This window comes from Pseudorca crassidens, chromosome 6 (assembly GCF_039906515.1).
Source record: "Pseudorca crassidens isolate mPseCra1 chromosome 6, mPseCra1.hap1, whole genome shotgun sequence".
Classification (NCBI taxonomy): Eukaryota; Metazoa; Chordata; class Mammalia; order Artiodactyla; family Delphinidae; genus Pseudorca; species Pseudorca crassidens.
In genome coordinates this window covers 124570932-124593648 of record NC_090301.1, presented here as the reverse complement: position 1 = coordinate 124593648, position 22717 = coordinate 124570932, and the positions used below count along the sequence as shown (strand labels likewise).

Sequence of the window (22717 nt, the reverse complement as noted above, 5' to 3'; positions counted from 1 at the left end):
TTAGGTGGATATTCTGTTGTTTTTCCCTAACAGCTTCAGACGAGGAGCCCCCCCGAGACATGAGGGCCGTGCTCCCCCCAGAGGAAGGGATGGTTTTCCTGGTCCCGAAGACTTTGGACCAGAGGAGAATTTTGATGCTTCTGATGAAACAGCCCGAGGAAGAGATCTCAGAGGTCGAGGTCGGGGTACCCCACGAGGTGAGCTGAGAACCCCGGGTGTGGGAAGGACAGGGGTGGAGAGGTAGGTTGTTGTGGACACCCCTGAAATAGTCTGTGAGTGCTGCGTTGCTGTGTTCTATTGTGTAGGAGGAAGGAAGGGTTTACTTCCCACTCCTGATGAGTTCCCTCGCTTTGAAGGAGGTCGGAAACCAGACTCCTGGGATGGAAATAGAGAGCCAGGTAAGGCAGTAGAGCTGCGTGTGGCTTAGGGTCCCACAGTTCACAGAGTGTGGTCTGAGGACTCTCCCAGGGGTCCACTGGGTTCTCTCTTTAGCGACTCACCTCTCCGTGGCAGGCCGCATTGTCTTCAACCCACATCTTCAACCCACAGTGTAGACTGAACGCAGGAGCAGGTGGGAGAGCCCAGCTTTCTCCTACTGAGCCAGATATTAAAGAGATTTGTCTAAATACCACTCTTTTCACTAAATTGTTTCGTTTTGGGAAAGTACAGTTAAATGAACTAAAGTTTTCTCAGTCTTCATTTCTGATATGGCAAATGTTGTTAGAACTCTCATAAATGAATTCTCTTTGGGATCCTCAGTAATTTTTAAGAGTGTAAAGACACTCTGAAACTAAAAAGTCTGAGAACCACTTTTGTGGCCCTTCCCTGCCTCCTCTTATTTCAGGAGGCATGTTTATTTCTAATCTTGACCCTTTTTGTGTACTCATGATGTGACTAGGTGTTCAGGAAATGTTTCTTGCATGAGTGAGTATTGGTTTTTGAGTTGCCACTTATTCTTTTTTTTTTAATTAATTAATTTATTTATTTCTGGCTGCGTTGGGTCTTCGTTTCTGCGCCAGGGCTTTCTCTAGTTGCGGCGAGCGGGGGCCACTCTTCATCCCGGTGCGCGGGCCTCTCACTATCGCGGCCTCTCTCGTTGCGGAGCACAGGCTCCAGACGCGCAGCCTCAGTGGTTGGAGTTGCCACTTATTCTTAACAGTGCAATTCCTGTCTGCTTTTAGCCACGCTGTACTTTGATATAATGAGATGGTTAGATTCCTAGCCTTCTGGATCTGTGTTCTCTATATTAGGGCCAGGTCATGAACATTTCCGTGATGCTCCCCGCCCTGACCATCCCCCTCACGACGGTCATTCCCCAGCTAGCAGAGAACGGTCCTCTTCTCTCCAAGGCATGGACATGGCATCCCTACCACCCCGAAAGCGCCCCTGGCATGATGGGCCAGGAACCTCTGAGCATAGAGAAATGGAAGCCCCAGGGGGTCCTTCTGAGGATCGAGGAGGCAAAGGTAAGTGAGGCCGGTGATTTCAGCTCGGGAGCTACGGATGCCACAGCCCTGCCGAGAAGGCTGCAGGGGTCACGGGGAGCCTCCTCTCCGGGCCAGCCCCATCCCAGTGTATGCCTGTTCTGTCTGTCCCCGACTGGGGTACCGGGGGTCCTTTCTCCACTCTACCCTCCAGGGCTTAGACTGTGCAAAGGCACATGTTCCTAGCTGCGGTACAGCCAGTTGGAGCTCTCAGTGGGTGACTGCAAGCTCAGCCTCTACGCAGTTCTCCTCCTCTTGCTTCCAGGAATCTCTGGTTTGTTCACACTTTCCACTCCAGCTCTCTTTCAGATTGCCCCAGTACTTTCTCTGCTGATCTGTGAGACTCTTGCTCTAATTGGCAGCTGTGCTCTCTGGTAGTGGCTGCTCTGATACCTTGAAGGGTGTCCCCAGTGGCAGAAAGAATTGTCCTCTCTCAGGTTCTGTGGGTTTTTTTTTTTTTTGGAGTCTGAACCCAGGAGGAATTTGGCTTATGCCCAGAGTCACAAAGACTTTGGGGAATATGGTCTGGAAGGGGTTTTCTTTTCAGGGGAGCGGTGGATTATTTCTACTACTTGAAACTTTGGACCTTTATTTTAGAGGCAGCGCTGACTTTTAGCCCAGAGCAGTAGCCACCAAATGCTAACTACAGCTGTGGTCTCAGGTTGGGCTGGGCCGTTGCACATGTGGTGTACTTCGGAGGCTGCTGGAAAGACTGCCTGTGTGCCTCAACCTGTGCTCCACTCCTCAGTTCACCTGCCTCGTGGCTGTAGTCCCTTCATTACAAAGTTCTGCCTTTTGTTCTCGGTAGTTCCGTTCTTCTCAGTGCAAAGCCCTCAGAAATTACCTCGTGTCACCAGTAGATCCCCCCACCCAAGCGCTCATTTTGTTGCCGGTTGGGGTGGGCACTGGGGACACCTTTGTAGGTCCAGGGCTGAGGCCACGTGGCTAGTGTGGAAATGATGTCCTAGCTGACAAATTCTCTGCCAAGGTACCTTCGGGTGGTACTCAGCCAGGGTACCTAGGCTGAGCTTTGTAAGAAAAGAAGCCAAAATGCCTTTGGCTATTTTGGCTAGCTTTCCTCACCTCCTTGTCTTAGCTGGATTCAAATTCCATTCAAAAATTTAAGACGAAGTTGGCAGTAGTCTTCTGATAATGCATTATGGGAGATGTGTCCAAATCCGATCATCTCAAGACAAAAAATCTTAAAGGTCAGAATCTTAAAAATCATTAAGATACCTAGAGGTTTGTGTGTCTAAGTCTGATACAAATAACAGTATCCCTGGGAGAATCACTAAAAGCCAGTGTTTTTCTTTTTGTGCTTTTGTTTTTCAAGAAATGTTTTATCTCATTATTTAAAAGGAAATCAAAAGTGCTATATAGTTGTAGGATAATCATAGTAAACACTTATCCTGGTTAGAGCAATTGTAATAATTAACGTCATCAACAGTTTGTATTTCTTAGTTGCTTCCAATGTTAAGTCAGTGCTTTTCAAACCTTCCCCTGGAATACCCCTGGTGGCGTAGGAGGGTGAAGATACACATCTCATGGACTGTAGGCGTGGTCCATGTGATCGGTGACCTCCAGGAGGTGCTCCGTGTTTATCTCTTGGCTCCCTGTCAGTTCCGTCATAGCCGCGGGGAACACGTGTGTAGGTGAGGCTGAGGGGTGCGCAGCCACAAGACAGGGCAGGAGTGAGATGGTGGTCCAGAAAAGCAGAGGCACAGCTTTCAGTGCTCTGAGGGCTGTGCTCATGTCCTCAGAACTCTGGTGTTTTTTTTTTTTTAAAAAGAAGTGTTCCACTGTCTGTCATCATAGAGTAAAAGTTTGTACCAGGAGTTGTTAACAGTCTCTGATGGAAAAAAAAAGTCACATGTAAAACCATTATTTTGTTTCAGGCCGAGGGGGCCCCGGACCTTCTCAGAGAGTGCCAAAGTCTGGACGTTCCAGCTCCTTGGATGGAGATCACCATGATGGATACCACAGAGATGAACCTTTTGGGGGCCCTCCAGGCAGTGGTACCCCTTCTAGAGGGGGCCGGAGTGGCAGTAACTGGGGTAGAGGGAGTAACATGAACTCTGGTCCGCCAAGGCGAGGAGCTTCAAGGGGGGGTGGAAGGGGTCGGTAGAAGTTGGGGCTCAGTACCCCTCGGCCTCTCTGGACAGTATTTAAGAACTTCTGTGGACTTTCCAAGAGAAACAAAAGGAAACCTGCACCGTGTAGCCCTGAACTCTTTCTGGGGCAGCTGAATCCCAGGAGCCCCTGATGTCTTCAAGGTGAAGAGACTGCTGCCAGAGTAGCTGGCTACCCAGAGTAGCTGGCTACCCAGAGTAGCTGGCCTTGTTTTGTCCTGTCCACCCACACTGCCCTAAATCCCATGTGGGCTTGTGAAGATAAGAGCTGGAATTTTTTTTTTCTTTTTTTTTTTAAAGTGTCACAAGACATGGAACCTCCACAAATTTCAGTTCATGTCCAATTGGAAATTTGTTTCTATATGTACAGTTTGTCAGAGAAAAAGTTGTTTTTGTATGAATACAGAATGTGATTTACGCAAGAATTAACAGAAAACAACTAGTCGTCAAGTGCTTGCCTTAAGGAAACCCTTAGCTTCCATTGCATCTGGTCTGCTGAGGGGGGTACAATTATTGCTTATATTTGTGAGCATACTTGCTGGGAATCTCTAAGTCATCTAAAGTCACCTGTGAACTTTTTGTTTTTAAACAAGTTCTTATCTAGCCCTTCTGTCACACTTATTTTTGTAGTAGCGTGAAAAATACTTCAAAACTATAAAAAGGTTTGAAGTAGATTCAAAGCCTTATAATTAGTTAGATCTACTCTGGCAGATGGAAAATTATACACCAGAGGAAAAAAAAAATCTGGATGTCCAAGTAGGGGTCTTCCTTGGCTGCATCTCCTAGTAATCACACCGTAGACTTGCATTGCCTTTTTCTGAAGAGAGGAACTTGACATAAACGAGAAATCAACTACACATACCTTCTGAATACTGTAAATCATTTCACAAATGGTTCTAAGTTGAAAAGGAATGGATCAAAATATCTCTTAAAACAGTTGTGCAAAACTTAAATAATTTCTTCCTCTTCCACACTAGCTATGTGGAAACACCAGTGCTTAAGGCAGAGGATTGTTCCAACTTAAAGTAAGCCAGGAAGTTCTCATCCACAACAAGTTCCTTTAGTTTTAAATAAATGGAACATTTGGCCCAGTTTGAATTGAAAGCCAAAAGTTCAGTTTGAGATAACCCCAGCATACTTTCTATACTGACCCCTTACTTTGTTTTTATAAAAAGAAACCTTTTATTATTCAAAGGACTGTCCTGTGGCCACCCTAACGTCTCATTACTTTGCCAGCTTCAGTTTGGCATAGGAGAAAAGTTTCCTTGACAAATTTAGTGGTGCTGGAAAGTGTCAGTACTTGCTTAGGAAAGGGATACTGACATAGTTGGAGAGTATATAAAAAAACTCGTAACTGATTCTCCATTAATGTAAAAAATGGTAAGTGCCAAGTTATCTCTGCAGATAAAATGTTGACACCACACACACTGCTTTTTTAGGGTGTTAGAACCTAGAGACTACAAGAGATTTTCTCTTTACTTTGCGATTTAAAACACCCTATTGATCAGCACTTTGCTCTAAACACGTTTAGGAGACTCAGGATTGCTTTAGGTTTGAGGATATTCTTTTTGTGTGTGTGGTACGCGGGCCTCTCACTGTTGTGGCCTCTCCCGTTGCGGAGCACAGGCTCCGGACGCGCAGGCTCAGCGGCCATGGCTCATGGGCCCAGCCGCTCCGCGGCATGTGGGATCCTCCCGGACCGGGGCACGAACCCGTGTCCCCTGCATGGGCAGGCGGACTCTCAACCACTGCGCCACCAGGGAAGCCCTGAGGATATTCTTTATTTGCCCTCCACTGGTATAGCTTAAAAATTTTGAAGTTGTAATCAAATTCTAAGAAGCTAAAAAGGGATCCAGAGAGCAAATCCATACAGAGATTTAGGCTCCTTTTTTCTGAGATTTATGTGGTAAGAACTTTATCATAACATTCCAAGGCTTTAACTTGAAAAACACAGAACCTCAGTAAGCAGATAACCAGATCACATTTTGAGAATGAATTCATTTAGAGAAAACTGAAAACTCAGCATTACATATTGATTAATTACTTAGCAATGCATTACTTAGTAGGTGATGCATTTTAAAGTATCACTGTCAAAATACACACCAGATGTTGTGCTTTGAATTTTATTAAAGCTTAGATTTCCAAACAGTGAATTCTTGACAAAATGTTGGGAAAACAGTTTTTAAAAATACAGTAGCATGAACATAAAAGTCAACACTGTGAGATCTTCAGCCATGCAAACTGTAGAGAAATTTAGAACTAGAATGCAGATTTAACAAGGGGGTAGAAAGAGCAGCCAATGGTACAAGTTTTCCAGTCAAAAAAATCACTCGCCCAAAACAGTGGATTTGCTTTTACAAACACCCCCTTGGTTGTTCCTCTTGAGGTAGGTAACCCTATTTACTGAGAGGGGAACAAGGGAGCATTCTTAGAGAATAGGGGGGGTTGGGGTAAGTCTACAGTGTGGATGTTGGTCACTTTAGTGTCCACTTCTTGGAGCAGGGCTTAGGACACTGATAAAAATCTAAATTTTGAGGTTGGACAAAGGGGCAAGGCTCGACTGCTGCCTGACACCCAGTTTCGGCAACACTGGAATCCAGCCCCAGGAGACAATTATTTTCAAATCGTGCAATCCAACATACAGAAAAGTGGTTCACAACCTTAGCTGGAAAAGGAATCATCTGGAGAGCTCAAAAAAAAATGCTGATGCGTGGCTCCCACCCCCAGCCCCGCAGAGACAGACTGAGTTGATCTGAGGTTTGAGTCGTCAAGTAATTCTCATGTGAACGGAGAACCACTGGCGTAGGATTTAAACATTTTAAATAGTTTACTTCCTAGTTAATATACAGCTAGTGACAAAACATGTAGTTTTCTGGACTCCTCAGAATATTGAGCCCATACTTTCTGGCAATAAATTAAGGTAAGTAAGAAGGTCCTAAACAAAATTAAGTGCTAAACCTAAAACGAAGGAAATTTGGCAATTAGATGTGAAAAGCATCTTACATTGCATGAAGATCAGACTGTAAAGTGTAAACTATAGTTAAAAGGCAGATCATAAAATTAGGAATGAAAAAAATTAGGCCTTGTAGAAATCCATGGTTTCCATCAAATAGGGAAACCGCACGTAGAATCATGTGTCTCCCAGGAGTCCCCTAGCCCAGTTCTGCCCACGGACCTCTCACAGCGTTTACACGCACCTTACTGGGTATTTCTTACAGGACGCTTCTTGGTCCATCGCTTTCCTCATCTAATACAGAATCAATTTTCCTTTAATTTTATAAGGTACCATGTTTACAACTCCACTGAAAGAAAAAACTGAGATAAACCGTCTTAACTAAAGTACTTTTAAAAATTCCGGTGGCTAAAGTCAGTATTTATTTTAATAACTCTTATGGATCCACTCACATTGAAGAATACGGAAAAATAATTTCCAAGAGCCGAAGAGAACAAGTTTACTGTAGCTAAGCTACTACAGTCTACCACTGGATTTTTTAAAGTGACAAAACGTGGAACAGAAGTCTGAGAAAAGTAATAAGGGCAGTTAATTAAAACGGAAGAGCTAGTGTTCTTTTTCTTTTTCAACTGAGTGTAAACTAAGACCACGGTTAACGCAAAAGCAATTTATCATAAATGCTTCACAGTATGTCACCAACTCAAGGACAAAATTTAGTTCTCATAGCACTTGCTGCTGAGTATAGCACAAAACGCTGAACTTGAGGAGCTTCCGAAACAGCTCATGTCTCAGTTTTACAACTGCTGCTCAGTTTACAGATTTCGCTGGCACAGTAAAGGAGCAGCCTTTGCCCCGCGCGCTCTGGGAAAGGCGGGCGCAGTCCTTGGCATGGCGAGCGCTGGGCCCCTGGGCCGGCTCCGTGTGGTCTCCCGACGGCGCGTCCCGGGGCCGGACTCTGCGTCCTTTCCGACGGCGCGGGCCCCAGGCCTCTCACACGGGGAGCGCCTTGGTGAGGGTGGCGCCCGGTCCCAGGCGCCGAAGCGCCATGCGCAGCGCGGTGCCCGCGCCGCGGGGCAGCAAACCCAACAGCACGGCGAGCAGCGCAGCCACCTGCGCGCAGGCGCCCAGCGCCGTGAGCAACGTGCTGCGCAGACCCAGCGCCGCGTACAGCGTAGCGCCCAGCGCGGCCACGTAGAGCAGCGCGGGCCGCGACGGCGCCTCCTCGCCGCGCAGCAGGCGTCCGCACGCCGCACCGCCTCGCAGGAGCGTGCCGCCCGCTAGCGCCAGCAGCGAGCCCAGCGACCACAGCAGCGCGAACTTGCGGGCGCGCAACAGCAACACTGGGGCGTAGAGTGCGGCCAGGCCGAAGCAGAGCGCGGCCAGCAGCAGGCACACGCCGCTCGCCGCCAGCCGCTGAGCGCGCGTCACGCTCGGCATGCACGTCGGTCCCGCCGCCGCCGTCGTCGGCTCCGCGGAGTTCCGCGCCCACGTCCAGCGCAGGCCCGCGCGGCCGAGCCACGCCCCCGCCGGCCCGGCCCCGGCCGTGGGCTCCTCTGCCTCTCCCGCGTCGAGGAGCGGCTCGGCGGCTGCCGGCCCGCCCGCTTTCCCCTGCGCCAGATACTCCTGCAGTTGGCGGTGGAGGTCCGCCATCTTGGGCGGGGTGTCCGGGAAGGGGAGGGCTGCCGCCCACTTCCGGTTTTGCTCGGTCGCCGTTGGAAGCGGCTCGGCTCCGGTCGGCTGTTGGTCGGCCTTGGCGGAAGGGGCGGGGCCTGCGGCTCCGTTCCTTCAGCTGCCTCCGCTGGACCCGGGGCTTGGGACTCTGCTGGTCCCTGTGCGTTTACCCTCCCAGCCCCGGACCTTGTCCTGTGTCCGGTGTAGGCGCTGTGAGGGCCTGGATAAATCATGGCAGCATTAAAAGTTAGTTGGGGGGCGTGAGTCGGTGTGGTTATAAAAGAACTTGAAGGAAACTTAACGTGTCTTGACCTTATGGATGTCAGTATCTTGTGATACTGTGTTATAGCTTTTCAAGATGTTGCTATTGGGGGAAAATGGGGAAAGGGTTCACGGGATCTACATATTTCTTAAAACCATGCTAATCTATGTCAATGAATTCAATGTTTTTAGAAGCTCAGACTGCAGGTCTTAGGTGGTTTCTTTGGGAAAGCTACAGAGGTGAAGAAGAGTTAACCCCCCCACTCCCACCAGTTTGCTTCTTTTCTCTTCCCCGTTTCAGCAGAGGCCTGGAAATATTCTTGAGTCTTTCAGGCCCCTTATCATGTATCCTTGGCCCGCCTTGCCATGCTCCTCGCACTTCTGGGTGTTCTGAGGTAGCTCCCACAGCCCTGCTCTTTTTCAGAGCCTCCTTGAAGTTCTTCAGCCAGTGGTCACGTAGGTCACAACTTTCCGGGTCTCTGCCAGGGCTTCATCCCCCTCTGGTTTCTACCTAATTCCCATTCCCGCACGTTGGATCAAGCTGCGCCTCCTGCTGTTCACTCCTATTCCGCTTAGGTGCACTTTTTCTGAGTTCTCATCTGTTCTAGTTGTGAAAGTTTATTGGTTTAAGGCAGTGCCAGCAGCTGAGGACAGGTTCTCTTCTATCTCCCTTTTCCTGGGGCCTGGAAGGCTGCTGCAAAAGCACACAAACAGATGTTGACCAGATTGACACAGTTATCAATTTGTGTACAGTAAAGCTGCCTGAAAGGCTTTGCAGATACTTTTTTTTAAAAAAATTATTTATTTATTTGGTTGTGCCGAGTCTTAGCTGCAGCAGTCGGGCTCCTTGGTTGTGGCTTGCAGGCTCCCTTGCTGGCCCCTTAGTTGTGGCATGCGAACTTTTAATTGCAGCATGTGTGTGGGATCTAGCTCCCCGACCAGGGGTTGAACCTGGGACCCCTGCATTGGGAGCGCGGAGTCTTAACCACTGCACCACCAGGGAAGTCCCCTGTAGATACTTCTTTTGTAGATGTAGAAGCCATTGGTTGAAAAACCTATTTTGCTAGACTTTATAAATGCCTGTTGTGAACGTGAACATGATGGCATGGAAGTCCTTTTGTACTGTAAAGTGCGATACAGTTAAATAATACAGCAGTCTACTCTTGTACAAGTGTTCGGCTTACTTGCCCCAGAAGTACTGGGAGTGGAAGGCAGGGCTGACCACTCTAGGCTGTTTCCGGTATCCCTGGCTTTGGAGGCACTGCAGGAGGTGAACCCAGGATATTTCCCCCGTGTCTGCCGCTTTTGGCTGTACTGGCTTCCCCTGGGCAACTCCTGCTGATAGGCTGGTAACACCCCTTTGTTCTCTCTTCTATGGAAAGGTTGATATTAATGGCTTTCTGCTGTTGTCGTCTCTGACTTTTCAGTCTTCCTGTTACCTGTGTAACCTGTTTCCCGCATTAAATTCCCCTTAATACTCTCTGTTTTCCTGGTTGGATCTTGGCAGTTACTGTTGGTCCTGAACCAAACTTGGTTCCACTTGCCCGATGTGAGCAAAGCCAATCCACTGACACTGGATTGTGGTGGAGGAAAGCGCAGCGTTTATTGCAGGGCGCCCAGCACCATGCTCAGAGGACCCGCACTCCCCAGTGGCTTTCAGGGAAGAGCTTTTAAAGACAGCGGGAGGGCGAGGGTCACAGGGTGCATGATCAGCTTGTGCACAGTTCTCTGGTTGATGGTGAGGTCAAGAGGATGATGTTTCAGGAATCTCAGTCATCAGCCTTCTGGTTCTAACAGGTCTGGGGTCTACGTGCTGGTGGTGAGCATGCAGTTAACTTCCTCCACCTAGTGGAGGTTTTAGTGTCTGCAAAACAGCTCAAGGGTATGGTTCAGGATATTGTCTACAGCCCTTGAGAAGGTAAAGGTCCTCAACTTTGTTTTATGGCTAAACTATTATTATTTTGTCTGGCTTGACCGCTTCCTTTGTTTCTTCATTTTCTCACTTTGCTCTTTGGAACTCGGGGAACACCTAGGAGGCTAAAGCTTTTCTACAAACAAGAAGTGGAGACATGGGGAGGTCTCTCCCTGGAAGGGTCCTGCTTGGTTTCAGTATGCTTTTTCAAATACATTCCAATTTGTTATCTCACGTGTGTCACCCTAAATAAAGGGGTAAACCGAGGCAAGCTTAAGTTACCAGAAATTGAACTTATTCGGGAATAGCAGAGGAATTGCATTTCGGGAAAAGCAAACTGTAGCAGCTACAAGGGAGTCTGTTGAGGTTTGGGCTGGGCTGTATTTATGAGCAAGGAGTGCCTAGAGCAGGGAGTCAAGCCAGAGTCCAAGCAGTAAGTTTGGCTTGAGGATGGGGAGAGATTTTTTTTTTTTAATTGGAGTATAATTGCTTTACAATGTTGTGTTAGTTTCTGCTGTGCAGTGAAGTGAATCAGCTGTATGTATACATATCTCCCCTCCCTCTTGGACCTCCCTCCCACCCCCCATCCCACCCATCTAGGTCACCACAGCACTGAGCTGAGCTCCCTGTGCTATACAGCAGGTTCCCACTAGCTACCTGTTTTACACATGGTAGTGTATTTATGTCAAATCTAATCTCCCAATTCATCCCACCCTCCCCTTCCCCCCTCCCATGTCCACATGTCTGTTCTCTACATCTGCCTTTCTATTCCTGCCTTGCAAATAGGTTCATCTGTACCATTTTTCTAGATTCCACATATATGTGTTAATATATGATCTTTGTTTTTCTCTTTCTGACTGACTTCACTCTATATGACAGACTAGGTTCATCCACATCTCTACAAATGACCCAATTTCATTTCTCTTTATGGCTGAGTAATATTCCATTGTGTATATATATGTACCACATCTTCTTTATCCATTCATCTGTCGATGGACATTTCGATTGTTTCCATGTGCTGGCTATTGTAAATAGAGCTGCAGTGAACATTGGGGTACATGTGTCTTTTTAAATTATGGTTTTCTCAGGGTATATGCCCAGTAGTGGGATTGCTGGATCATATGGTAGTTCTATTTTTAGTTTTTTAAGGAACCTCCCTACTGTTCTCCATAGTGTCTGTACCAATTTACATTCTCACCACCAGTGCAAGAGGGTTCCCTTTTCTCTGCACCCTCTCCAGCATTTATTATTTGTAGATTTTCTGATGATGCCCATTCTAACTGGTGTGAGGTGATACCTCATTGTAGTTTTGATTTGCATTTCTCTAATAATTAGTGTTGTTGAGCATCTTTTCATGTGCCTCTTGGCCATCTGTATGTCTTCTTTGCTGAAATGTCTATTTAGGTCTCCCGCCCATTTTTTGATTGGGTTGTTTGTTTTTTGATACTGAGCTGCATGAGCTGTTTGTATATTTTGGAGATTAATTCTTTGTCCTTTTCTTCATTTGCAAATATTTTCTCCCATTCTGAGGGTTGTCTTTTGGTCTTGTTTATGGTTTCCTTTGCTGTGCAAAACCTTTTAAGTTTCACTAGGTCCCGTTAGCTTATTTTTGTTTTTATTTTCATTACTCTAGGAGGTGGGTCATAAAAGATCTTGCTGTGATTTATGTCAAAGAGTGTTTTTCCTATGTTTTCCTCTAAGAGTTTTATAGTGTCCAGTCTTATATTTAGGTTTTTAATCCACTTTGAATTTATTTCTGTATACGGTGTTAGGTAGTGTTCTAATTTCATTCATTTACATGTTGTTGTCCAGTTTTCCCAGCACCATTTATTGAAGAGGCTGTCTTGTCTCCATGTATATTCTTGTCTCCTTTGTCATAGATTAGGTGACCATAGGTGTGTGGTTTTATCTCTGGGCTTTCTGTCTTGTACCATTGATTTATATTTCCGTTTTTGTGCCAGTACCATACTGTCTTGACTACTGTAGCTTTGTAATGTAGTCTGAAGTTGGGGAGCCTGATTCCTCCAGCTCCATTTTTCTTTTTCAAGATTGCTTTGGCTATTCAGGGTCTTTTGTGTTTCCATACAAATTGTATAATTTTTTGTTCTAGTTCTGTGAAAAATGCCACTGGTAAATTGATGGGGAGAGATTCTTGGTGAATGTTCAGTTCTGTAGCCATTAGCCACATGTAGTTTGAGCAACCTGAAAGGTGGCTGGTGAGTTGGAAGAACTTCATTTTAAATTTTAATTAATTCATTATTTATAATGAATTATATTTATACTATAACTTATATTATCAACATAATTTATAAAATATAATTTATTATAACATAGCGTCATTATATGATCAAATTGATAAGAGCCACATGTGGCCAGTGGCTTCTGTATTGGGCAGCACAGCTTGGAGCACGTTGGAAACATGGGCATTTTGGTTATCACTGTGAACAGCGGGCACCGGAGGCATTTGTTCCACAGTGCCTGCAATGTCAGGCTTTGGTGAAAGTCAGAGCGTCTGGGCTGGGATGGCTTGTTCTTCCACAGGGGTTCTGGCAGAGCCGTCTGATCTGAGAACACAGTGTTTTCTGAGCTCAGCTCTGCAGACCTCGCTGCCTGCTCCGTGGCAGGGCTACTTGAGTCGGGCCCCTCCCCTGGGGGAAACCAGGGAAGCAGGCCCTCCTACACAGGAGGTCCTTGTGCGTAATGAGGGCCCATCACAGTGTGTCTCACTGTTGAGCAGGGCTTTGTGTGTCCAGCTCGCTTAACCTGAGAGACATCCTTGTGCTGTTTCCTTGGGTAGCCACCCTGGGCACCGGCGCCCTCGTTGGGTGTCATGGGGCAGCGAGGTGGCACTGCCGAGTTCCAAAGGAGGGCTGAGGGGAGACTCAAGCTGAGGTGAGGGCCCTTTCTGTGGCCCGGCCGTGACCATAGCTGCCCTGGTGCACCGCACCTCTTGCCGCTGTCAAAGGATTCATCAGGACGTCTTATTTGCCACTTGCAGCTTGGTCTGACTGTAGCCCAGCAGAGGGCTCAGAGGGGCGGTGGTCAGGGTGCTGGTTTAACCCTCCCCACCTGTCCCTCCACCCACTGATCCCAAAGACTGGACCTTGGGGGTCATTTCCCACTTGGAGCCCCAGGGTGGAGGTGGGACCTGGTCACCTGGAAGGGGCCCACAGTTCTCCCTGTGTCCCAGGCTCGGTGGGCACAGAAGAAGCAGGGTGATCTGTGTGGGGGCCTGAGAGCACAGGATGCCGGGGGACCAGGAGCACAGCCCCCCACCGACAGGACACGGGAGCAGAAGACGTGACAGTGTGGCTGTTGGCGGTGCCCGGCTGGGACAGCCCCGGGGTGCAGAGCTGCCGGAGGCGCGGCCCAGCCAGGGGCAGAGGAGCACCCAGTGGGCTGCGCGGCCAGCGACTGCGCTCGGGAAGTGCGTGTGTGTGTGTGTTCTAGGACTTGCTGAGGTGGGGCTTTGGGCGTGTGGATGTGTGACCGTAGAGCAGTTAATTCAGTTCGTCTCAGTCCTTGTACTGTGCTCTTCCTAGGCCTCTTCTGGTATACCAGCCACAAGCTCTGTAATCTCACTATTGTCCAATTAATAGCCTGTGAAATCCTGACGTTTTCCTTGAACTTAAGTGAACACAAGTACATACAAATTGTTTTCTTATTTTGCAGTATTATTGAAAAAAATTGTGTCAGAAACCTTTGTACATTTACATTTTATCTAAAACGGTTACTAATTTAGAATTTAACATTTTATGCTCAAGTAAACAAAATGTATTTATACTAATTTTTTATATTTTAAGATGGATTTTTGACTGTAAAATAGGAGGCATGCTTTCTCAACCTACAGTTGCACCATCTACATCTAAAGATGCTGAAAAAGGGAGTTCCCTTCTTTTTGGGTGGTTAGGATTCTGGGCTTTCACTGTGGTGGCCCGGGTTCAATCCCTGGTCAGGGAACTGACATCCTGCATGCCGCATGGTACGGCCAAAAAAAAAAAAAAAAAAAAAAATCCCAGGAAAGGGAAACTGACGCATAGCAGAGTTGTTCTCTGCAAGACAGGAGTCAACTCCGTAGAACTGGGCAAAACTATACATTAGCAAAGAAAAGATGACAAAAGCTCTCTTTTCGTCAGCTTTATAGATGTTGACCACGTTGAACGTTGTCTGAGCCCTGTGCTCCTGGAAGCAGTGGCAGTTGAGAGATCCCCGTGTCTCAAATCCAATCTTTATGTCTGGGACAGGGCCCCCTCCCACCCCTCATCCCCATGACCCCTTCTCCACTTGCCTCTGTAATACCCTAGACCCCTTCCTGTTTGAGACATTGCTCGTTAATGAACAGCATAGCAGCCTGAGTGAAACCACCTCCTTGGTTGTCAGTGCATTTTGTCTTTGATAGTTTTGGTGCCGTGACTTGTTCAGGAGCAAAGCCTGTGCTTGGATCCCTGCTTCCTCCACCCTCATGGGGAGCCTCTTCATTCCTGACTGTAGATTTGGGACCGATGGTATTTCTGACCTCTGCTCCTGTACTCTGGACTGTGTCCATCAGTAGCACAGAAGGGTTTTATTTTGATTCTTTTTGAGTGCTCACCTGGTTTCATGGTCTGACCAGTTGGGTTATAGAGATCAGGTCTCTGTTGGGTAAAAGAAGACAGAGGGCTTCCCTGGTGGCGCAGTGGTTGAGAGTCCGCCTGCCGATGCAGGGGACACAGGTTCGTGCCCCGGTCCGGGAAGATCCCACGTGCCGCGGAGCGGCTGGGCCCGTGAGCCATGGCCGCTGAGCCTGTGTGTCCGGAGCCTATGCTCCGCAACGGGAGAGGCCACAACAGTGAGAGGCCCGCGTACAGCAAAAAAAGAAAAAGAAAAAAAAAAGAAGACAGGAAGTCTTGTTTGTTACTCTTTTCTGTTCATCTACTTTGAGCTCATCAATTAAAGATTCGTATCCACTGGGAAGAGAACAGCTCTTTGATGTGGACTAGTGAATTCTGTTCATCTCTGTTGACTGCTGCCCAGGGCTGAAATTTTCGAATTGGAGCTATAAGCTCTTGGTCTGTGTCTGTCATTCAGAAAGGCCTTGACTTCTCATTATGTGAGTGTGTGATGTTTTCCTACCTCTGGGTGGTATTGCCAGATCAGATTATGAAATTGCTTACATTAAAGGAGCTCTATTTTCATTGACTTAGAGATAAATAAGCACCTTATAAATGCAATATTCTTAAAATTTCCAGAAGTTAAGGAAAGGGAACTTCTAATACTTTCAAAGAACAGAAAGAAAAAATACATTCTTACAGAAATTAACTCAGAAATGTTTTAAGAATAAGTTCACATTATTTAGGCAAATGAGACTAGCTTAATATTTTTGGTTTAATAAAAACAGCCATGTCTTCTCTGACCATTAAGTGCTTACATTTTTATTCTACTTGGGTATATTCTTCTTAAATTTATGCAGGTTTAGTGATCAAATAAGCTAGCATTACTTACACTAAGTGTTGAAGATTATGAAACACCTGTTCGTATCTAACCAAATCAAATCATTATTCTGACAAACTTTATTTCAACAGTAATTACTTTTCTTGAAGATAATTGCCAAGATGTTTAGGTAACTTAATCCTTGTACTTATAGTGTATTGAGTTAATTAAGCAAAAATACCTAGATCATCTCCAAGTAAGAGAATGCTGAAACGTTGTTACTAAGCATAATTTATTTATTTATTTATTTATGTATTTGCCACACAGCTTGCCTTGGTTCCCTGACCAGGGATCAAACCCAGGCCCTGGCAGTGAAAGTGTCGAGTCCTAACCACTGGACCGCCAGGGAAGTCCCTAAATTTTGCATTCTTTTGCTGCTTATTTTTATTTGCTACAGAGGGCTGTATCTTTGGGTCTGTAATGAACATGCGCACTTCCGCTCATTTCTTACATTTTGTGAGGTGTAAGGCCACACACAGCTGTCCTGTGTGTCTTCACGAGTGCTGCTAGTCTGCGATAGAGAGCTGCTGTGGGACAGGCAGTGCACAATTGTCCACCCTGTTATCTCTCAACTGGGAGTTAGTTACTTTGCTAAAAAGTATCATTAATTTGTGGTTTAGAATAAGTAGAAAGAATTTTGGAGAAATACAACTGAGTGCATATATCTATTTTTCAAGAAAAACAGTAGTTTTGTCCTAAAGAAGTGATTTTTTTTTTTTTTTTTTTTTTTAGTCTCCATCCCCTTTCTTCACTCTTCAAGCTTACTGAGGACCGAGAAAAGCTTTCTCTGTGGTTGTAACTATTGACGTTTACTATACTGGAAGCGGAAACTGAGAAAACTTTGAAATACTTACTCATTGATTCATTTGACAGTAGGAGCAATGAACACATTGCACGTTAATATCTTAGTAATATTATAGAATTAGTTCTGACCATGTGGACCTCCAGTGCTATGGGCTGAAAATGCCCCCCTAAAATTCATATGTTGAAATCCTGTCCTCCAGAGATGATGGTGTTAGCAGGTAGGGCCTCTGGGAGGTGCTTAACTCATGAGTGGGATGAGTGCTCTTACAAAAGAGGCTCCGGGGAGCTCCCTACCCCTTTCAGTCACGTGCATGTATAAGGAGAAATCTGCCACCCGGACAAAGGCCCTCGCCACGCCACACTGGCGCTTGATCTTGGACTTCCAGCCTCTAGAACTGTGAGAAACACGTTCTTGTTGTTTGTACGCCACGTAGTCTGTGGTATTTTGTTATAGCAGCCTGAATGAGCTAAGACACCTTGAGATTGGTCTAGAGTACAGTGTCCATTTGTCCCGGAATATGAAAGAGTGCAGTGAAAGACTAAGTTTGGAAGTGAATTTTATTCACCTTGATTTATAATACCTGAATGTGAAAAGTTAAAATCTTGGCAAAGTTTGCCCAATTTGATAGGCTTGTCTCCTTGGTTTACTGGTTATTACCTTCACCTACAACACAAAGGATCGCTTATTCTGTTATTTAATCTATCTAGACAACAAAAAGTCTGTATCTGACCAGAATAGCCTTCTTTGGTTTATATTCATTTATTATGTCTTTGATTATTTATCAATAGAAAACAGAGTTTCTCATTTAAGAATGGGCTAAGGTTCTTTGCAATCATATTACCGTCTAATTTTTTTAATGTTTTATTGTCACTTTGAAATGAATAGCCAAATATTGTTTCTCAGGCACCCATGATTTGATTCCTATCTTAAATCTGATAACTTTGATTTTTATGTTCTCATACTGAATCCTAAATGTATAATAAAATGAAGTAACAAAATTCCAAAATCTCACCTGGAATGTCGTATTTGAGAATGATGTTCCTTCAGGGTATCTTCTACACCTAAAACTGACTTTGAATTTCCCTGAGGATACCTGGAAAATCACAGAGCATTTGTTCTTGTTTATTCTTCTTTGAAAATAGGGCTAATTTTGTATATAATTATTTTATCTAAATTGGGGGGGTTGACTTAATTGTTTTGCATGCTGCAGAAATAACCAGATTTCCTTGTCAATTGCACTATTCTTGTAATGAACTCTCATCCAGTCTTTAACTTCTGAAAATTATTTGGATATATAAGGAACTCCTTCCTCTGTTCGTTGAAGTTATCTGCAACTCATAACAATATAGTAGACTATGATTTTATAAACAGAAATGTGCAGTTTATAAAATACCTTGTTTTTCCTACCTGACCCGTACAGGTAGGAACTCCTACCTGTAGGAACTCTTACTGAGTTCTCTTATTTTCATAGCAGTATAAGTTGTTATAATAAATTCAGTAAGATTGTCTTCCTTGTTAATGGATGTAGCTGGAAATATTGGTTATGGAACCAAAGCCTTGCCTGGAATATCATATTTGAGCATGATGATCATTTAACCAGATATGACACTTTTAAGAAGCTAAGGTTGACTTTATGGAGCCAAGGCTTACAAAACCCTCTGTGGAACAGCAGCCTGTTTCCTGGCTTACAGGTCTCCTAGCCTTACAGGTGAGTAAGGAGGTCACTTCCTGGCAGGCCCAGGAACCTTAAGATATCTTGGGAACCCTGAAGAGAGGAATTCACCTAAGTCTATAGGTACTGCAGTGAGATCTGGTGGCGGTTCTTTGCTTGGTTTCCTAACCTCAAGAAGCTTTTTTAAAAGTGCAGTCTGGGGCTTCCCGGGTGGCGCAGTGGTTGGGAGTCAGCCTGCCGATGCAGGGGACACGGGTTCGTGCCCCGGTCCGGGAAGATCCCACATGCCGCGGAGCGGCTGGGCTCGTGAACCATGGCTGCTGAGCCTGCGCGTCCAGAGCCTGTGCTCCGCAATGGGAGAGGCCACAACAGTGAGAGGCCCGCGTACCGCAAAAAAAAAAAAAAAAAAAAAAAAAAAAAAAGTGCACTCTGAGGACTTCCCTGGTGGTGCAGAGATTAAGAATCCTCCTGCCAATTCAGGGGACACAGGTTCAATCCCTGATCTGGGAAGATTCCACATGCCGTGTGGAGCAACTAACCCCATGCGCCACACGTACTGAGCCTGCGTACTGGAACTACTGAAGCCCACGTGCCCTATGGCCCCTGCACCGCAACTACTGAGCCCCTGTTACTGCAACCACTAAAGCCCGCTCTCCGCAACAAGAGCAGCCACTGCAATGAGAAGCCTGCGCACCGCAACGAGGAGTAACCCCCGCTCGCCACAACTAAAGAAAGCCTGTGCACAGCAACAAAGACCCAGCTCAGCCAATTAAAAAAAAAAAAAAAAAAAAGTGCACTCAGATTCCTTAGGAAAACTTCCAGTAAAGCGACCTTAGGAAGGCCTAAGGTAAATTACCATTCTTGCTGCATCTGTGAAAACACCAGGCCAGATCTAATGAGACCAGACTTATTTTGCAGGCAAGATTAGTGTATCTTTGAGATTAGAGACCTGAGAGCAAAAATTGTGTTTCAGTAGAAAACTATGCACTGCACATTCTTCTAGGTATTCAGATTCCAGCCCTGTTCATCGCCTTTGAGCCACTTTGCACTTCCTTTGTAAATTGTAGGTAACTGATGGAGGTGCAAACTTTGTCTTATATGGTAAAGGTTTTTAAAAATATATATATTTATTTATTTATTTTGGCTGCGTTGGGTCTTTATTGCTGTGCGCGGGCTTTCTCTAGTTGCGGTGAGCGGGGACTACTCTTCGTTGAGGTGCACAGGCTTCTCATTGTGGTGGCTTCTCGTTGCACAGCATGGGCTCTAGGCACATGGGCTTCAGTAGTTGTGGCATGTGGGCTCAGTAGTTGTGGCTCACGGGCTCTAGAGTGCAGGCTCAGTAGTTGTGGTGCACGGGTTTAGTTGCTCCACAGCATGTGGGGTCTTCCCAGACCAGGGCTCGAACCTGTGTCCCCTGCATTGTCAGGTGGATTCTTAATCACTGCGCCACCAGGGAAGCCCTTATCTGGTAGAGATTTAATTGACTTCCTTGACACTGGAAGAATCGGTTTTGGTACCTACTTGCACATTGAACTGGACCCTGCTACCTTTCCCAAATTGTCAAACCTTACTGAATTTTCAGTGTTTCCAGTTTGTGTCAGCACCTGGCAACAACCCTCCAAATGAATGTTTCCAGTTTTCCTCCTTCCCACCCAACTTGGCATCACTAAGGCTGAAGCCTGACCAGCTAGATGCCTGTTGGGTCTCTGGATTGCCTGGCCATTTCCCCAGGATCTGGAGAAGCTTGGTGACTTGTTACAGATCTGGAAGGAGTTATTGCTGCAGCAGACATTTCATGAGCTGGATTTCCCTGGACAGGTGGGCCAAAGGCTCGGGTCATACATGTCCTGTATGGAGGCAACCAAGACTGTGAACAGCATCACCAAAAGCATTGACATCTAGCAAGGGGGCTTTAAGAGGCTGAATAATCAGTGCCGCTGCATAGCTGAAAGATTTTCCTCCACTGATCTCTTAGAATCTGCTGGATTAGGTACTTTCAGCATTCAATCTGGGGCTCTTACTTTCATACAGCTTTTATATTCCTTTTTCATTTAGGTTTCCCTCTTTTAAGAAGTCTGATCTCTAGGACCCTGAAAGAACTGACCTTCGCCACCACCTTCCAACAGATGGTTCAAATGGTTTTACAAAACGCCAACAAGAATGCCTGAGATATAAACACTTAGACCCTTCCTCACCTGCACAGGAGGTTTATGATTGCCTCTGAGTTCAGCAACAACTGAAATTTGAGGGGAATAACCACATTGACCCCCTAATGTTCTGGGAGATGGCTAATTGTGAAGGACCACCCTGTGCTTGCAGATTGGACCTGCCTCCACCCTTTTTCATGACTCCCTTGTTTATCTGCCTCTATAAAGTCCCAGACCCCCTTCCACTTCTTTGAACCCTTTTCCCTAGCGCAGTAGGCTGAATAGAATCATCTCCTTAACTGTCCAGTGCATTTTGTCTTCCACAGTGCTAAAATCTTACTTTAGTTTGTTGTATCTTATGCAATAGAACATTTTCAGTACTACTGTGCCACTTAAGTTGCGTTATCACTTTAAGACCAATAATTCTGAATTTAAAGGAATTGAATGATTTAAATATTTAAAATTAGATATGAAAAAACTGCTAGGACATCTTACAGGTTAAGTTATCAGGCAGTCTTGACTAGAGAAATATGCACAATAGCTGAGAGACCAGTAAAGCCTATGCATTCAACATTGCTGGATGAAAATACAGTAAAAAATCACGGAAGTGAATCTGTTTCTGGAATGTTGGAGTGAAGGGCATGGTGGACTCTCCCCCCAACAAAACAACCATTTAACTGGAGAAAATGATTAAAAAGAATAATTAAAAGCCTCTGGAAATTGTCCTAAGGGCATACAGCAAATGGAGAAACATTCATTCAAGAAAACCTAAATCTCAGTAAGATTTCTTTGGCAACTGAGCTACAACCCACTCCCTCCCCTGTCGGCTCCACCTTACAGAAACTCTATTCCAGGCACCCTACTTGGTGCAGGCAAGAAGAGGAGGGACTCCCCCCCAGACCCTACCAGCAGAGCAGAGGCTCTACTCCAGGTGCACAGGCTGAGAATCCTGGGGCCGCAATCCCCACCCCAGATTGCTTATGGGGGGAGGTTCCACACCAAGAGGGGCAGGCCAAGAAGACCAGGAGCTACTTTTAGCCCAGAGCCCACATTTAGAGAAGACATGTTCAGTTTAGGATAAGTGGGTTGCTGTCCCTAAGCCTAGATCCTGTGTGGTGGTGCAGAGATTCTCTCCAGGGGAGAGTCAGACCATAAGAACTAAGAGCTCCCAGCTCTGTCCGAGGGGGACTGATTTTATTTGGAGGAGAGGGTGGAAAATTTCATGCTAAGGGTGTTGTTGTTGATTTTGGTTGAGAGCGATTAAGAAGGCACTCACAGCTCCATGATACTAGTAGCAACAAGCAAAACGGCAGAGCAACCAGAAGTTTGACAGAGAAATCCAGGGAAAGAGACAGCCAAGAAAAGTTCACCAGGGATCACAGTCAACCATGGGTGTCAGGAAGTCTGTATACAAGCATTAGGCTTCACCCGCTTAGGGGCAATCACAGCAGGATGTGAGCAGTCTTGGAAACACTTTCCAGTCTGAACAAAAACTCAGCACAATGTGGAAGCCTCTTTGGCACAAGGGCCTTAAGCAGAACTTCTGACCGAACATTAGTTGAACAATAAGCTACTTTCACGCAGAGGCAATGCCTAGGAAGTCAGGCTTTAACTTAAAAGTTAAAGGAGTTTGGAAGACTGTGTGCATGGCCAAGGCTGAACATTCTTAGGAGGGATCAGATGGGGACAATCCAAGCTACTGGTCTCTGGCGGAACATAGGCCAAGAAAAAAAAGATCCTCAAGCTGTGATAGCAGCATCCAAACCACACATACACCCAATGGTAAAGGGTAAAAAATATGACTGTTCAAGGGGGCTTAAGCACACCCGTTGACCAATAAGTGGCTTATGCTGACCCAGGGGTGACCCCTGGGAAGCCAGACTAAAATATAAAAGCAAGACAAGATCTGAATAGGGACATCAGAAGCTTCACACTGCAGGGGAAATAGACTTCACAGAGTTAGTTCAGCAAGTCACTGAACAAATAAATGACCAAGCAAAGAACAGCATCAATTCCTGGGGGATGGAGAGAATTGGTATCCAGAGTTGCTAGTATAATATATAAAACATCCAGTTTTCAACAAAAACTATTTGACACACACAAAAAAAACAGTAAAGTGTGACCCATACATAGGAAAAGAAGAAACCATTATAAATATTTTCAAAGAACTAAAGGAAACCATGCTTAAAGAATTAAAAGAAGACTTGGGAATTC

The 22717-nt window shown here is 45.8% G+C and overlaps 2 protein-coding genes across 10 annotated transcripts in view; one reads left to right on the top strand and one right to left on the bottom strand.

The window, feature by feature from the left end:
- Window positions 1-4216, top strand: part of WDR33 (WD repeat domain 33) — a 103879-nt gene extending 99663 nt beyond the window's left edge. For 5 of the 9 annotated variants that reach the window (XM_067742267.1, XM_067742265.1, XM_067742263.1 and 2 more), the window contains 4 exons: window positions 34-197; window positions 306-398; window positions 1251-1466; window positions 3380-4216. In XM_067742267.1, coding sequence (XP_067598368.1) covers window positions 34-197; window positions 306-398; window positions 1251-1466; window positions 3380-3556 — 650 coding nt within the window. In that variant the 3' untranslated portion in view covers window positions 3557-4216. The remainder of the gene's footprint in view (window positions 1-33; window positions 198-305; window positions 399-1250; window positions 1467-3379) is intronic. The other 4 variants (XM_067742269.1, XM_067742262.1, XM_067742268.1 and 1 more) reach the window with 2 other exon arrangements.
- A 2749-nt stretch (window positions 4217-6965) lies between these two features.
- SFT2D3 (SFT2 domain containing 3) lies at window positions 6966-8262 on the bottom strand. The gene has a single exon (XM_067742286.1). The coding sequence runs from the start codon at window positions 8214-8216 to the stop codon at window positions 7557-7559; it is 660 nt and encodes a 219-aa protein (XP_067598387.1). The 5' UTR covers window positions 8217-8262; the 3' UTR covers window positions 6966-7556.
- Between the last annotated feature and the right edge of the window lie 14455 nt (window positions 8263-22717).